This window comes from Schistocerca americana, chromosome X, assembly GCF_021461395.2.
Source record: "Schistocerca americana isolate TAMUIC-IGC-003095 chromosome X, iqSchAmer2.1, whole genome shotgun sequence".
NCBI lineage: Eukaryota > Metazoa > Arthropoda > Insecta > Orthoptera > Acrididae > Schistocerca > Schistocerca americana.
Genome location: NC_060130.1, coordinates 653533068 through 653551488, shown reverse-complemented (window position 1 = coordinate 653551488; position 18421 = coordinate 653533068). Strand labels below are relative to the sequence as shown.

The 18421-nt window shown below is 40.6% G+C and overlaps 1 protein-coding gene across 3 annotated transcripts in view; it reads left to right on the top strand.

The window, feature by feature from the left end:
• LOC124556740 (mitogen-activated protein kinase kinase kinase 1-like) overlaps window positions 1-18421 on the top strand; it is a 169314-nt gene that overhangs the window by 45809 nt on the left and 105084 nt on the right. For 2 of the 3 annotated variants that reach the window (XM_047130741.1, XM_047130739.1), the window contains 3 exons: window positions 3435-3536; window positions 9075-9125; window positions 15847-15948. In XM_047130741.1, coding sequence (XP_046986697.1) covers window positions 3435-3536; window positions 9075-9125; window positions 15847-15948 — 255 coding nt within the window. The remainder of the gene's footprint in view (window positions 1-3434; window positions 3537-9074; window positions 9126-15846; window positions 15949-18421) is intronic. The other variant, XM_047130740.1, reaches the window with a different exon arrangement.

Here is an 18421-nt window from a genome sequence, read left to right as displayed (position 1 = left end):
TATTTAGTGGATTTTCTAATACACTCCTGGAAATGGAAAAAAGAACACATTGACACCGGTGTGTCAGACCCACCATACTTGCTCCGGACACTGCGAGAGGGCTGTACAAGCAATGATCACACGCACGGCACAGCGGACACACCAGGAACCGCGGTGTTGGCCGTCGAATGGCGCTAGCTGCACAGCATTTGTGCACCGCCGCCGTCAGTGTCAGCCAGTTTGCCGTGGCATACGGAGCTCCATCGCAGTCTTTAACACTGGTAGCATGCCGCGACAGCGTGGACGTGAACCGTATGTGCAGTTGACGGACTTTGAGCGAGGGCGTATAGTGGGCATGCGGGAGGCCGGGTGGACGTACCGCCGAATTGCTCAACACGTGGGGCGTGAGGTCTCCACAGTACATCGATGTTGTCGCCAGTGGTCGGCGGAAGGTGCACGTGCCCGTCGACCTGGGACCGGACCGCAGCGACGCACGGATGCACGCCAAGACCGTAGGATCCTACGCAGTGCCGTAGGGGACCGCACCGCCACTTCCCAGCAAATTAGGGACACTGTTGCTCCTGGGGTATCGGCGAGGACCATTCGCAACCGTCTCCATGAAGCTGGGCTACGGTCCCGCACACCGTTAGGCCGTCTTCCGCTCACGCCCCAACATCGTGCAGCCCGCCTCCAGTGGTGTCGCGACAGGCGTGAATGGAGGGACGAATGGAGACGTGTCGTCTTCAGCGATGAGAGTCGCTTCTGCCTTGGTGCCAATGATGGTCGTATGCGTATTTGGCGCCGTGCAGGTGAACGCCACAATCAGGACTGCATACGACCGAGGCACACAGGGCCAACACCCGGCATCATGGTGTGGGGAGCAATCTCCTACACTGGCCGTACACCACTGGTGATCGTCGAGGGGACACTGAATAGTGCACGGTACATCCAAACCGTCATCGAACCCATCGTTCTACCATTCCTAGACCGGCAAGGGAACTTGCTGTTCCAACAGGACAATGCACGTCCGCGTGTATCCCGTGCCACCCAACGTGCTCTAGAAGGTGTAAGTCAACTACCCTGGCCAGCAAGATCTCCGGATCTGTCCCCCATTGAGCATGTTTGGGACTGGATGAAGCGTCGTCTCACGCGGTCTGCACGTCCAGCACGAACGCTGGTCCAACTGAGGCGCCAGGTGGAAATGGCATGGCAAGCCGTTCCACAGGACTACATCCAGCATCTCTACGATCGTCTCCATGGGAGAATAGCAGCCTGCATTGCTGCGAAAGGTGGAAATACACTGTACTAGTGCCGACATTGTGCATGCTCTGTTGCCTGTGTTTATGTGCCTGTGGTTCTGTCAGTGTGATCATGTGATGTATCTGACCCCAGGAATGTGTCAATAAAGTTTCTCCTTCCTGGGACAATGAATTCACGGTGTTCTTATTTCAATTTCCAGGAGTGTATATCATCAACACAAGTGGCTAGGCTTCCCATGAACAGAATTGAATTGTGAATCTTTTACAATGCTAGCCACTCGCTTAGTTGAAACATCAGAAAAATCACTAGCAGTCATCAGTGTAAGATCTGAAGATGACTGTAAAAAAACACATATTAAAAAAAACTTCATTTCTCATTTCTAAAGGTTGCAGTGGACCAGAAAGGAGCTTACTGAGCAGTCTCAAAAGTTTTTGATCATTTTCCCAACAATATAAAATGTCTGACAGATAACTAAGCAAATTTTAAATGTTATATGAAATCACTTATTCTGGACAAAACCTATTCCATAGTTGAATGTTTAATTGAACACTGATGTATACTAATAGTGTGTTTACTTTGTCATTAGACATGTTTTTTACTTTTAATGTTAGTGACAAGGTCTAAGGAGAGCTTCTGTAAAGTTAGGAAGGTAGGAAACGAGGTACTGGCAGAAGTAAAGCTGTTAGGACGGAGCGTGAGTCGTGCTTGGGTTGCTCAGTTGGTAGAGCACTTGCCCGCTAAAAGCAAAGGTCCCAAGTTCAAGTCTCGGCCCGGCACACAGTTTTAATCTGCCAGGAAGTTTCAAGGTCTAACATGCTCAGTTTTGTATACTGAAATTGGACGACATACAGATGTAATATATATATGCAGGGTAGTGACAGGTTGTACTTTGTTTCAGTGCATTTGCATAAGAAAAGTTATTGTTGTGTGAAAGCTGAAATGCTTTCAGATAAGTTAAACAATGGAAAGTTTAGGTTGGAATGTCAACAATACTATGAAAGGGATGGACTGCTACTTACTGTAAAAATGACATGTTGAACTGCAGGCAGGCATGATGAAAAGATTGTTACAAATAAACTTTCAGCCAAAGCCTTCTTCAGAAAAGAGAAGTGCGCACACATTCACACAAGGAAGCACACCTCACACACACGACCGCTACTTCCAGCCAATCCACAACAGAATTGCATTGAGCAGGAGTAACAGTCTGAATTGGAGCAGGGAAGGGGAAGGGTTAGCAGGGTATGGGTGAGGGAAGAGGAATGAGTGCTGCCTGGCAGAGTGTTGGGGACTAGAGGTGGCTGGATGGAGCTTCACAACCTAGGCCATGTGAACCCTCACCTCCACCACCGACTTTTGCTGAACTGCACAGCTGGGAGTTTTCCTTACAACACATTCTCAGTTTCCTAAATCACCCCAAGCTCAGCCTATGGTAACCTACTGCCCCAACACCCTCCATCCAAATGTTTCTGCCGCCTCTGTTCTATCACCTCCTCATGATTCGCCTCCCTTCACCCTCATTCTGCACTGGTCTCTGCTGGTGTATCCACTGGTCTTTTCCCCTTCTCTACTCCTCTCCTTCCTGCTCCCTGTTTTTTTCTCCCTCATCTCCCTCCCCTACAGCCTTCCGATGCTGTGTCGGTCAGCTCTGTCCTGCCACCTCTAATTCCTGCATGCTCTACCCTGCAGTGCCAATTCCTCTTCCTGCATCTGTACACTGCCATACCTTCCCCTTTCCTGTCCTGCCCCAGATTGTTGCTCCTATTCAATGCATTTCTGTTGCAGTCTGGCCGGAGTGGCCGGAGTGGCCGGAGGTAGTAGTCACGTGTGTGTGTGTGTGTGTGTGTGTGTGTGTGTGTGTGTGTGTAAGGTGTGCTTGCTTGTGTGAATGTGTGTACGTTTCTCTTTTCTGAAGAAAGCTGTGGCTGAAAGCTTATTTGTAATGGTCTTTTCATTGTACTGGTGAATAGCAATCTACCCTTTTCATAATATTTCAGATAAGTTAAAGTTAAGTGTTTTATGTTGAATTGGAGAATCTCTCTCTCTCTCTCTCTCTCTCTCTCTCTCTCTCTCTCTCTCTCTCTGTGTGTGTGTGTGTGTGTGTGTGTGTGTGTGTGTGTGTGTGTGTGTGTGTGTTTTAAACAGGACATTTGTTTCATTTTTCTGATGTGAATTTAACATGCAGTATATCGTTTCAGATCCCAGGCCCTACAGCAGCAGAATCAAAGCACTATCAAACTCCACCTGTGAGGTGGCGATACAGTTCTCTCCACCAGCTGTCTCCGAGTCTTCGAGCACCGGTCTGTGATCACAAAGAGACCTTTAGTAATTGTTAAAATGGCTGAATACAATAATATAACTCACCAGAATTTCACAGTGCTTTCAACTTTTACCAACTAAGAACTCTTTCCTCAGTCAATAGTTAGATTGTGTGTAAATTGATAGAGTATTTGTTATGTTTCTGAAACAATGGAAGTTCTTACTTAGTAGCCATATTAATTAACAACAATTAGTTTTCCAGTTACTGGATACCGACATTTCTACATCTACATCTACATCTACATAACTACTCTGCAATTCACATTTAAGTGCTTGGCAGAGGGTTCGTCGAACCACAATCATACTATCTCTCTACCGTTCCACTCCCGAACAGCGCGCGGGAAAAATTGATAGAGTATTTGTTATGTTTCTGAAACAATGGAAGTTCTTACTTAGTAGCCATATTAGTTAACAACAATTAGTTTTCCAGTTACTGGATACCGACATTTCTACATCTACATCTACATCTACATCTACATCTACATGACTACTCTGCAATTCACATTTAAGTGCTTGGCAGAGGGTTCGTCGAACCACAATCATACTATCTCTCTACCATTCCACTCCCGAACAGCGCGCGGGAAAAACGAACACCTAAACCTTTCTGTTCGAGCTCTGATTTCTCTTATTTTATTTTGATGATCATTCCTACCTATGTAGGTTGGGCTCAACAAAATATTTTCACATTCGGAAGAGAAAGTTGCTGACTGAAATTTTGTAAATAGATCTCGCCGCGACGAAAAACGTCTTCGCTGTAATGACTTCCATCCCAATTCACGTATCATATCTGCCACACTCTCTCCCCTACTACGTGATAATACAAAACGAGCTGCCCTTTTTTGCACCCTTTCGATGTCCTCCGTCAATCCCACCTGGTAAGGATCCCACACCGCGCAGCAATATTCTAACAGAGGACGAACGAGTGTAGTGTAAGCTGTCTCTTTAGTGGACTTGTTGCATCTTCTAAGTGTCCTGCCAATGAAACGCAACCTTTGGCTCGCCTTCCCCACAATATTATCTATGTGGTCTTGTACTATTTATCGAGTAATCGAATTCCAACGGATTTCTTTTGGAACCCATGTGGAACACCTCACACTTTTCGTTATTTAGCGTCAACTGCCACCTGCCACACCATACAGCAATCTTTTCTAAATCGCTTTGCAACTGATACTGGTCTTCGGATGACCTTACTAGACGGTAAATTACAGCATCATCTGCGAACAACCTAAGATAACTGCTCAGATTCTCACCCAGTTCATTTATATAGATCAGGAACAGCAGAGGTCCCAGGACGCTTCCCTGGGGAACACCTGATATCACTTCAGTTTTACTCTATGATTTGCCGTCTATTACTACGAACTGCGACCTTCCTGACAGGAAATCACGAATCCAGTCGCACAACTGAGACGATACCCCATAGGCCCGCAGCTTGATTAGAAGTCGCTTGTGAGGAACGGTGTCAAAAGCTTTCCGGAAATCTAGAAATACGGAATCAACTTGAGATCCTCTGTCGATAGCGGCCTTTACTTCGTGCGAATAAAGAGCTAGCTGCTGCGTTGCACAAGAACGATGTTTTCTGAAACCATGCTGATTACGTATCAATAGATCGTTCCCTTCGAGGTGATTCATAATGTTTGAATACAGTATATGCTCCAAAACCCTACTGCAAATCGACGTCAATGATATAGGTCTGTAGTTAGATGGATTACTCCTACTACCCTTCTTCAACACTGGTGCGATCTGCGCAATTTTCCAATCTGTAGGTACAAATCTATAGGTGAGCGAGCGGTTGTATACGAGTGCTAAGTAGGGAGCTATTTTATCAGCGTAATCTGAAAGGAACGTAATCGGTATACAATCTGGACCTGAAGACTTGCCCGTATCAAGCGATTTGAGTTGCTTCGCAACCCCTAAGGTATCTACTTCTAAGAAACTCATGCTAGCAGCTGTTCGTGTTTCAAATTCTGGAATATTCCATTCATCTTCCCTGGTGAAGGAATTTCGGAAAACTGCATTCAATAACTCCGCTTTAGCGGCACAGTCATTGGTAACAGTACCATCGGCTCTGCGCAGCGAAGGTATTGATTGTGTCTTGCCGCTTGTATACTTTACATACGACCAGAATTTCTTCAGATTTTCTACCAAATTTCGAGACAATGTTTCGTTGTGGAACCTATTAAAGGCATCTCGCATTGAAGTCCGTGCCAAATTTCGCGTGTCTGTAAATTTTAGCCAATCTTCGGGATTTCGCATTCTTCTGAACTTCGCATGCTTTTTCCGTTGCCTCTGCAACAGAGTTCGGACCTGTTTTGCGTACCATGGGGGATAAGTTCCATCTCTTACCAATTTATGAGGTATGAATCTCTCAATTGCTGTTGCTACTATATCTTTGAATTTGAGCCACATCTCGTCTACATTTGCATAGTCAGTTCGGAAGGAATGGAGATTGTCTCTTAGGAAGGCTTCTAGTGACACTTTATCCACTTTTTTAAATAAAATTATTTTGCGTTTGTTTCTGGTGGATTTGGAAGAAACGGTATTGAGCCTAGCTACAAAGACCTTGTGATCACTAATCCCTGTATCAGTCATGATGATCTCTATCAGCTCTGGATTGTTTGTGGCTAAGAGGTCAAGTGTTTTTTCGCAACCATTTACAATTCGTTGGGTTCGTGGACTAACTGCTCAAAATAATTTTCGGAGAAAGCATTTAGGACAATCTCGGAAGATGTTTTCTGCCTACCACCGGTTTTGAACAAGTATTTTTGCCAACATATCGAGGGAAGGTTGAAGTCTCCTCCAACTATAACCGTATGAGTGGGGTATTTATTTGTTACGAGACTCAAATGTTCTCTGAACTGTTTCGCAACTATATTATCGGAGTCTGGGGGTCGGTAGAAGGAGCCAATTATTAACTTAGTTCGGCTGTTAAGTATAGCGTCCACCCATACCAATTCGCGTGGAGTGATATGATGAAATTAAAAGAGATATAGTGAATTAAAAACTGCATTCCATACTTAGATTAATATTTTTTATTAATTTCTTAAAAATCTGGTACACAATTTAATTCGCAGTGGTAATATATAGAGTCTTTAAAAATGTGTCCCATAATTAGTACTGGTCAAAATTGGAACAAAGAACCATGTAAAGTTGTTCAGTCTGTGGTCATTCTGGGTAAGGGAGGGATGGTGGTGAACGTGGTTGGAGAGTCAGCAGCTTGCATGGTTGTGGCATTGGCGATCTGTTGGTGTACTATGGTTTCATGATAGTTATTGACTGTGAAGTCCTTAGCAAGATCTATAAGTAAAGACAGGAAAATTTCGTGAAAACGATAACGTGAAATTGATGGTTTTTACTACTGTTGTTACAAAATATTGCAAAATCGGTAATTTTTACAAAGTATCATGAAATTTGTCAATTTCTCATATAAAAATGTTGTGAGTCTGAGGAGGGCAGTTTGCCAGTGTATGTGCTGATAGTTAATGGATGTTGAAATTTCTTTTTAACTTCCTGTTTCGTCAAGACTGAGGTTTGTGTATAATCTTAAAGGAACAGTTCATTTCCTCCATAACTGGCTACAATGTGGTGACAAAAATAGCACCAAAATTGGCAAAAAATAGCACAAAAATTGGAAAAAACAAGTACCAAAACTTAAAAAAACAATGAAATTGAGAAAAAACACCAAAATTGGAAAAAAAAAACACCAAATCTGTCAAATAATAGTACCAAAATTGACAAAAAACCACTGACGGAAAAAAACACCAAAATCAGCAAAAAATAGCAACAAAATTGGGAAAAATCACCAAAATGTGGAAAAAGCACCAAAATTGACAAGAAATAGTAAAATTGGCAAAAATAGCACTGGAACTGACTAAAAATATCACAGAATTTGACCATCAAATGAAACAATTTTTTTCCTGTCCCTCTGACATATTGGGCAAAGGATTGTTTGTCTCTACGCATTCCATGGATGTATATATTATATGGAAGACACTTTTTAGTGTGGAAGGGAGGACAACTATCACAGTAGAGGTACTGTTGATGGTGAGCTTTATGTGCATGGAGATTTTTATGGAGCCGCCAGAGGAGTGTAGGCCAGTGTCAAGCAAGGTGGCGTGCTGAGCTGAAGAAGGCAGGGTGAAATTGAGAGTAGAGATATTGAGATTATGGAGGAATGATGATAGTGTCTTGTCCCTGAGTCCAGATATTGAAGATATTACAGTGAAACTGAAACAGATAAAGGGTGTAGAATCTTAGTTGATATGAAGGGTTTCCTCTGTGTATCTTACAGACAGGTTGGTGTATGAGAGCACCATGCAGGTACCCATTGCTGTGCTGTGAATTTGTTTAAATATCTTCATCTCAAAGGAGAAGTAATAATGGAAAATGACATAGTTTATCAGCTGTATAAGGACTGAAGTGATGGGTTTGGAGTGGCGAGGACATTCGAAGAGGTGGCAGCGAGGCAGGTGGCATCGACAGTGACAACCAGGGATGCAGACGGTGATGAGTTGGAGGTGGTAGAGAGATGATGAAGGAAGTGGTTAATGTCCTTAAAATTTTAAGTTAGAATTCAGGTAATAAGTTTCAAATGTTGGTCAACTAGAACTGAGATTTTTTTCTGTGGGAACACAGTTAATAGCTACAGTGTGGTGTCCAGGATAATTAGGTTAGAAGCATATCGAAGGTGATTCTGTGGGAAAGTAGGATAAGGAGGAAGAGATTTGGGGAACAGGTGCTGGGTGGACCTAGAAATTTGAGAAGGTGTTGGAGATTGTGATGGATTTCTGGGATTGGTCCACTGTTGCAGGGCTTGATGTTGAACAGATAGACAGTTGGCAGGTATCATCTGTCAGGTAATCACTGTAGTTCACCATGACAGCTATGGAGTCTTTGTTCACAGGGTAGATGATCAAATCATGGTACTTTTTAGCATTGTGGTTGGCTGCCCTTTCTTCCATTAAGAGGTTTGTGTGTTTGTGAAGGGGCCTATGAAAGGAAGATGAGCCCAGGTTAAAAATAATGGATTCCTGGAAAGTAGCCACAGGGTAGACATACAGGATGGGGGATTTACAGTTTTATGAATGTATGAACCGGGAGAATCAAGGTTTCACATTAGCTTTTGCTTTGTTGTTGTCAGAAGGATTACTGGCAAAAAAATATTTCAACTCTAGGGACCGGTTGAAGGATAGTAGATCCATGATCAGTCCAACATGATTGGATTTTAGTGAGACCTTTGGAAAGAAATGTAACATTGTGTTTTGAATTCAGATGATGCCATTCTGTGTCCCTGCACTCATAGAAACTTATGTTATTACAAGCTGTCCTGGTGTCTTTTTTATGTTGTTATGTTTATTGACAATTGGTCCATTAAAGCCTACAGTCATCCTGTTGTAAATGTGTTTGACCAAACATAAATTCATTTACTTTTCACTGACTGAGGTACAGTGAAAATGACACTAGAGTGATAAGCATAGTGCTTGTATTTTATGGTCGGTAAAAGAAACTGTTCTTTATTTTAGATGGTGAAGCAACCATCACCAAAAGCAAAGCATCCCCCGGAAACACTTGGTGTAAGTCAAACCTATTGTACTTTCTTCCAAAAGAAAACAGAATATAATAGATTTCTCATAGTTTAAAATACCTTACTTAAAAAAGAATAATGTGAGGCAGTTTATTGGCAAAAAAATATTGTCTGCTGTATCGCTTTTGATTTGAACACATTGTTACCTGTTGGAGAAGCTGCTGTCAACGTATGTTTAATAGCTATTGCTGTACTTTTGCAACACCGTGTGTTTAATTTTTGTTGTTACTTGGGTGTGCAAAAGTCCTATGTATACAACAGATAAGTTGGCTGTTTTCTCTTGTTCAACAATTTTAACCACAGATACTGTATTTAAAAACTTCCCTTCAAGGGTGTAGAACCACAATTTCATAAACAAATAACAATTGCAGAATGCATATTGGTTCTAAGGTGTAGCTCATCCTCTTTGTTGTACAGGATTATTCGAAACTCATGCCCCATAGGACAAATAGGGTGAAGCAAATCTCCACTAACAAACTTTTGGAGGTGGTAATATGGACCAAAGCAAGAAAAAAATATCTAGTAAACATTGGCTCTAAAATACATACCTTACGAGCTATGAGCCCTTGTTTGTCTTTGACACTCTGAAATGCAGCTCTGCTGCTGACCAAATGCTTGTAGCTCTTAAGGTATGCATGTTAGAGCCCTTGCTTTCTGGACATTTTTTTGTTGTTTTGCTCAATACTAGCACCTCTCAAAACATGGAAATCAAAGAGCTTGCTGTGGAAGAGATTTGTTTCAAAGCATTGAAGATGAGAAGTACTCATAGCTCTTAAGGTATGCATTTTAGAGCCAATGTTTACTAGACATTTTTTCTCGTTTTCGTCCATACTATCGGATCTGAAAGTTTGTTGATGGGTGCGTTTCGCCCTATTTGTTATATGGGATATGACTTTTGAATCACCTTGTGTGTAGTTGAAATCATAGCGTATCGTGTTATAAAAATTATCTTGTATTGCTTTTATTATGAGAAATCACTATTTTTCTGAAATGTTGACAGTGGTGAATTTCAGCTTTACTTATAAACTCATAGATTAACGCATAAGACAGTTGTGACCTCCTGTCAACTAATGTTCTGGTCTTTAGTCCAAAGACTGGTTTGAAGCAGTTTCCCATGCTACTCTATCCTCTGCAAGCCTATTCATCTCCGAGTAACTACTGCAACCTACACCCTTTTGAACATGCTTACTGTACTTATCTCGTAAGTCTTCCTCTTATCATTTACTTCCCCCCCCCTCACATTGGTGATACCTTGATGTCTTAGAATGTGTCCTATCAACCGATACTTTCATGTAGTCAAGTTGTGCCATAAATTTCTTTTCTTACCAGTTTTGTTCAGTATGTCGTCCTTAGTTACACGATCTACCCATTTATTTATTTAACCTGATCTGAGTAGGGTCATCAAGCCTTCTTTTACATTGGACCAAGGTCTCACACATACAGTAACTATTTCACATCATAGTTACCTAGGAATGACAATTTTAATATAATTAGTATTAAAATGATTTGAGTGTCTCAAGAGGCAGTGTGAGTAAATTAAAACTGACTATAAACTAATAAAGTTATTACTGGTAGTACTTGCACTGCTGCAGCTGCTGCCTCTAGTAGTGATGGAGGTGGTGGTGGTGGTAGTAGTAGTAGTAGTAGTAGTAATGGCAATAATAACAATAATGATAGATGCAGATATAAGAAGAATTTATGGGTGAACAAGATAGATGTTTTCTGATATAGCGAGTTCTGGGGAAATGAAATTTAAGGAGATTGCATCGGCTAAGACTACTGGGAAATGAGGAAGATCAGATGGGTTAGAAGGATGTACAAGGGTAACAAGTGCGTACAAAGACAGCAGTTATCATCATTATTGCTGCTTTAGTAGATGTGTCATTGATGGTCTTCTGAAGCTGGAGATGTTATTCATTACTTTAATATAATGTGGGAGGTCATTCCAGGGTTGGGTTCCTGCTACTGCCTCCTTTCATCTTTTAAATTCAGTATTTAATGTGATTCTATTAGGCCTTGTCCCTTTACATATTTGATCCATGCCTCTAACCTATCCATTTTTCTTCTACTTATTCCTTTCCTCTGTCTCAGTGAATCGTTGCCTAGTGCTGCTTCTGAAATTCTCAAAACCTCTGGTTCTTTCAATTTATTCAGTAGCCATCTCCTTAATTTCCAACCATTTTGCAGTTTCTTCAGTTTTAGTCTACAGTTCATAACCAATAGATTGTGGTCAGAGTCCTCATCTGCCCCTGGAAATGTTTTACGGTTTAGAATCTGGTTCCAAAATCTGTATCTTACCATTTTACATACATCAAAATTTTTTTGCATCATCCCGGTTCCCAGAACTGAAGATAGACGTTGACTGTGGATATTGTATCACAGACACAAACCTGTCCAAAGTTGTAAACAACCATTAATGAGGAGCGCTTATTAGACGGAGGGTGTCCGACAGCTGATCGTTCCAGTCATTCCACCATAAAGGAGATACACGGCTCGTGTTATCTGTAGTTCAACCATGCCTAGACGGTCAGTACCGCGGTTCGATCGTGTCCTCATTATCACTTTGTGCCAGGAAGGGCTCTCAACATGGGAAGTGTCCAGGCATTGTGGAGCAAACCAAAGCGACGTTGTTCAGACATGGAGGAGATACAGAGAGAGAGAGAGAGAGAGAGAGAGAGAGAGAGAGAGGAACTGTCAATGACATGCCTCACTCAGGCCGCCCAGAGGCTGCTATTGCAGTGGATGACCGCTACCTACGGATTATGGCTCGGAGGGATCCTGACAGCAATGCCACCATGTTAAATAATGCTTTTCGTGCAGCCACAGGACATTGTGTTACGACTCAAACTGTGTGCAATAGGCCGCATGATGTGCAACTTCACTCCCAACGTCTGTGTCGAGGTCTATCTTTGCAACCACAACACCATGCAGTGTGGTACATTGGAGGCAACCTGGTCAGGCATTACGTGGGGCCGACGTACGCCGCTGGTGGTCATGGAAGGCACCGTAATGGCTGTGTGATAAGTGAATGCCATCCTCCGACCGATAGTGCAACCATATCGACAGCCTACCGTATTTACTCGAATCTAAGCCGCACTTTTTTTCCTGTTTTTGTAATCCAAAAAACCGCCTGCGGCTTAGAATCAGCGGAAGTTCTGAAAAATGTTGCTAGGTCCAACCACAACTAACTTCTGCCGTCAAATATATGTAGCGCTACACAGGCATGCTTTGTAGGCACAAAGATAAATACTGGCGCCAAAACCTCTGCGTCAGTAAATAAATTTAAAAGAAAAGGTGGAAGACGAGCTTTTTTTTCTCCGCCCCGAGTTTCGACCACTGCACTTTCATACATTATCCAACGGAGTAAATACAAATTCCGTGTTGTTCATCTTAGAGTGTAGCAGAATTTCAATGTACTACGAAAATCCGACTGGCAAGATTGTTTGGTATATTTGTCAATATGGCCAACTCTACGTTCTGAATTTTTTCCTAGCAGTGAGAAGAGATGGTTGCTAATAGGAACCTGATGAAATGTGAATCACATGCAGTATTCTCTTCACCATAAGAATAATACGAATATAAACATTTTGCTATGTATTCTTGCGTGTTTGCTGCTATCTCATTTAAATCCTGTCTGCCTAATACACTACGAAACTAGAGTGAGAAAACAGCAAACGCGGAAGAATATACGTATCATGTCATGTTTATATTCGTATTATTCTTATGCCTAGTAGTGATACAGTCAGAAATGAAGCACAGCAACTGACTAGATTTTTAAATCTAAGATGACTCTAATTTCTATGCAGAATTTGATGTACTAAAGAAGCGGCCGCAAAGATTTTCAAACGGTGAAAAATTTACGCCTAACTCTTGTTCAGAACATGTTCTATCATACGCAGTCTATTGTTTGGTTCTTGTTGATCATTATCAAAGAAAGCAGCAGTGTAAGTAACAACAAATAGCAGTCTCTTGCCATTGTTTCGATAATGAGACGATTCCTCTCTTTTTTTAATTGTAGGCGGTGGTAGCGCGCACAAAAGCAAGCCATACCGCGAGCGGCGACAGGCCGTAAACACGCACTATCAGAATGCGACAAACAATGACACAGTATAGTAATGCATTTTCAGCTTAGAGTGACGTAAACACCTATAACAAAGAAGACGGCACTTATCAGATCAAAGGAAAATAAGCAATCGATTCAAACCAGACGAAGCACGTGAAAAAGGAAGGGTACCCGTATAAATACGGACGGAGCGCCTGACGCATAGCAATGGCTACCTGGTAAAGCTTAACTGCTAAGCTTACGACTCGAACCAAACTACTGTAGCTGTATCGTCATTCATTCGACCTACATTGTTTCTCATATTACAATGGACCAACTTTGTTTCGATTTGGAGGTTCGGCCTAAAACTTTTCTCTCCCCTTGAATTTCGAGTCTCAAATTTCAGGTGCGGCTTATATTCGGGAATTTTTTTTTTATTTCGAGTCTCATTTTTCAGGTGCAGCTTAGATTTGAGTAAATACGGTATTGGCGAAGCATTTGTCTTCATGGATGACAATTCGCGCCCCCATCATGCACATCTTGTGAATGACTTCCTCCGGGATAATGACATCGCTTGAATAAAGTGGCCAGCGTCTTTTCCAGATATGAACCCTATCGAACATGCCTGGGATAGATTGAAAAGGGCTGTTTATGGACGACGTGACCTACCAACCACTCTGAGGGATTTATGCCGAATCGCCATTGAGGAGTGGAACAACATAGCCTTGATGAACTTGTGGATAGTATGCCATGACGAATACAGGCATGCATCAATGCAAGATGCCTGTATTTGTCGTGGCATCAGTGCAAGAAAACGTGCTACAGGCTATTAGAGGTACCGGTGTGTACAGCAATCTGGACCACCACCTCTGAAGGTCTCGCTGTAGGGTGGTACAACATGCAAAATGTGTGGTTTTCATGAGCAATAAAAAGGGCGGAAATGTTTATGTTACTCTCTATTCCAATTTTCTGTACAGGTTATGGAACTCTTGGAACTGAGGTGATGCAAAACTTTTTTTGATGTGCATATAATCAGTCTGAAACCTTCTGGTGTCTCGAAAGTCTTTTTGCCATATAAAACCTTGTTTCATGATCCTTAAACCAAGTATTAGTGATAATTAAATTATGCTCTGTGCAAAATGCTGGTAGGAGGGGCTTCCTCTTTCATTCCTCTCCCCCAGTCTATGTTAACCTACTGTTTTTTCGTTTCCCACTATTGAATTCCAGTCCCTCAACACAATTAAATTTTCCTCTCCCTTAACAATCTCAATAATTTCTTTTATCTCATTATACATTTTTAATCTCTTCATCATCTGTGGAGCTAGGCGACATATGGAATAGTTCTACTGTGGTGAGTGTTGGCTTTGTGTCTATCTTGGTTACAATAATGTGTTTGCTATGCTGTTCATAGTAGCTTACCCTCATTACTATTTTCTTGTTCATTACTAAATCTACTCCTGCATTACCCCTACATGATTTTGTATGTATAGGCCTGTACCCATCTGACCAGAAGTTCTGTTCCTCTTGCCACCGAACTTCAGTAAATACCACTATATCTAACCTCAACCTAGCCATCTCCTTTTTAAAATTTTCTAACCTGCATAACCCAATTAATTGATCTAAAATTCCAGATTCTGACCCATAGAAAGCCAGTTTTGTTTTCCCTGATGACATCCTCCTGAGTAATTCCTGCCTTGAGATCCAAATGGGGAACTATTTTCCCTCTTGAATATTTTACCCAAGAGGATGCCATCGCCATTTAACCATACACTAGACCTGCATACCCTTGGGAAAAAGAGCGGCTATAATTTCCCCTTGCTTTCAGCCAGCACAGAAAGGCCGTGTTGGTTGTTGTTTCAAGGCCAAATCAGTCAATCATCCAGACTGTTGGCTCTGAAACTACTGTAATGACTGCTCTTCAGGAACCACATGTTTGTCAGACCTCTCAACAGATACTCTGTTGTTGTGATTGTATCTACAGTATGGTTGTCTGTATCATTGAGGCATGCAAGCAACCCCACGACAGCAAGATCCACATTTCATGGGGAAGCTGCTGCCTAATTACTCACTGAAAAATTTTGTGGTTAGAAGATAAAAATTATCTGTGCAGAATTAATTGTGCTATTTTTTTGTATATTGTCTTTATTTCAGTAAGATGCATTGCATTGTGTAGGCCATTTAATATTAACTGATATTAAATTTAGCAAATATGCAACTCTGAGGTAGGAAAGTTCTAGAACCACGAGTCCTTTTATACCAAATGTACTGGGCACATTTTTGGCACCCCATTAGGCATGACAATGGCTGTGAATGGTTACAGGAAGTAGTGAATTGTGCTTACTGGTGAGAATTATGAGGAGGGTGAAAAACTATGTTCAAAAATTTAACCATCAATGTTTGTAACATGTTGGGTGGTAAATGTATGTTGAGGCGAAACGCACTGGGGATTTTACTACACTCCAGTAGGTTTAGGCTAATTCAGGCATGCAGACTAGTGTCAGAGAGACGTGGTTTGTTTCTTTGTATCTTGAGAACAAAAGTTATTTTTGTGTGCAAGATACTTGTCCTCACACAAGTTAAGTGTTTAATTATTAACATCACTGCTTTTCTGACAGGAAATACATTTCATTCTTTAAATCTTAATTTTACGTATAACCTACTGTTTCAGACCCCAGATCTTGTAACACCCCAACCAAAGCATTGTCATCCGCCACCTGCAAGTTGGCAACAAACTTCTCTGCATGAACAGTCTCCCAGTCTTCCGTCACAGGTAAGTCATTACAACCCATTTGTGTATTATTTTTTTTAAAAGAAGGCTAAACAAAAGATTGTTACTTATCAGAAATTTTACATCTGTTCATTTTTTACCAATTGGCTATGCTCCTATCATTGAATTATATTTTATGTAAATTAGTTGTTCATATCAGAACGAATCATTCACTCTGCTGCTGATGTGTCTATGAACTAACATGTATATTAAAAAAACATTATTGATTAAATTCCTAACACGCTTGTGAGTTTGCTGTAATTCCACATTTTTGTACAGGAAATGCCAAAATGCTGATAGACTAAATAGCAGTGATTACATTCATTTCTTCTGGTCAATACATTGATCAATATTTTAAATCTCAAGTTTCTAACTCCATTCCACTGAGTTCACCAATAATTCCAAGATCTCTAGATGTGATCGACCTTTTCATGAATAGGACACAACATTTTCTTTAGTTAGATTCTTAATTATTGCTAAGATTCATATATTACAATGGTTTCTCAAGCAGTAGCTCATAGAGCTACAGAAGTGTAGTGGAAGGGTGTTCTCGTAGAGAGAGGGAACTGGAGCAGCACATATGCCGTGACATAAAGCTGCTATAAAGCAGGTAGATTGTGTGAGGATTGGCTTGTATTTGAGAAGATATCATACACATTTTCAGGTTATATGATTTAATTTCACAGAGAGTACTGTGAAATTCAAATGTGCTTACTAATCACATTCATTTTGTTTATCTTTTCTTTATTTATCTTGTTCTTTATGCTTTATAAAATGGTTGTTAAAACTTCCAGTTTTACAGACAGTGGTTTCATTTTTAACATCAAAAGATGCAAATTTTATTTCAGTTATCTTGCATGTGGTGTGTTTTGGAAGTTAATGCCCATTTTCTGATGCTTTTTAAATTTTTTATTCTCATTTTATTTCCATTGTGACAAGTTGAATGTGATGCTTGTTACCTGTAATATGCTGCATCATAGGCAGAAACATGAAAAATTGTTGTTTCTGATGCCTCATGTATCTTGTTTTGTGAATACTGTAGAATAAAATTTCTTCACATTTCCCAGTACCTGTGTGACAAGAAATTTCAGTAATAATACATTTTCAGGTGTTTGCATTGTACCAAAATTTCCATAACAATATAGCAGTTCACTCACAGCGGTCATCCTATTTAACTCGTCATTATACAGTAAAAAGTGCACTTAAAAATTAGAATTATTTTCAGAAATGTACTGTGCATAAGATATAGTGAACAACAATTATTAGTAACAGATGTTGAAACAGCAACAATCATTAAATTCTCTTTTTTATCAAATGGTCAAAATTATGACAAGGAAAAAACTTACTATTCAACAGAAGTGGATGATTGTTTGTAATGTCCAAAACATTTGTAACAACTCAGGAACACAGCAAAGAAAGATAATTTAGCATCATATTTATGTGGTGCATCGTGCTGAAAAAAAGACTTCAGCTTTTCTAAATGCTGATGGTGTTGGTTCCTATTAATTGAAAATGAGAAATGTTTGTATGTTGTCATTCAGGGAGAACTGTCCTCGTAAAATGGTTCCATGGAATGATGAGTGGAAACATTCTGAAGGTGGAAATGTACTGTCACAAAAGACTTGAGATATGCTGCAGATTGTGACTGAAAATTCAATACGCTAAAAATTGAGCTAATTCATTTCTAGAAACACCATAAATTTATGTGGAAAATGAGGCTGTGAATATTTGGACATTCATTTGCCACAACACAGACAAGGATATGAGTCCAAAAACATTTTCTGTTGTAATGAAACCATGTTTTTTTACTACCTTCAGAATTCTACATTTTCTGTTGTAATATAACTATGTTTTTTACTACTTTCAGAAATCTACACTATTTTGAGGGAAATATGTGATAACGGAAAAGGTAAATCAAAACTGACAATATTGTGTGTTAATAGTGCTGAAAGTAAAAGTTGCCAGCATTCATAACTGTAAACCTTAAAACCAGGTGTTTTAGGAACTTAAAGGAAGCCATCTTTCACATACAACTCCAGTAGCAGTGTGTGGATAACTGCAAAAATCTTTATAAAGTTGCTTAGTAGTTTATATGCCAAAACTGGAGCAGACAGATCCCCTCCACATTAAATATATTCCAGTTAGGAATGTTTTGGTATGGTTCTCTTACAAACAGCACATATCACCAGCATCTCTACTCTCTGAAAGCAAAATAGTGAGTGGCTGTTATGCAGAGATACAAATATCCCTCAGGAGAAAGGGAGAAATGAAAATTGACATTTTGTAGACTATGCACTAGCCTTTTTCTGCATGAAATTCTGTGAATTTACAGATGGTAGAAATGCTGGCTGTGGTAGAACATCAGTAGCTGCAGAAAAATAATGATTTTTGTAAAAAAGAAATGAAAGTGCACACAGATGTTTCAGCACATGAATCAATTTAGGAGTTTCTTATACTGGTATCCTGATTTCTTCGC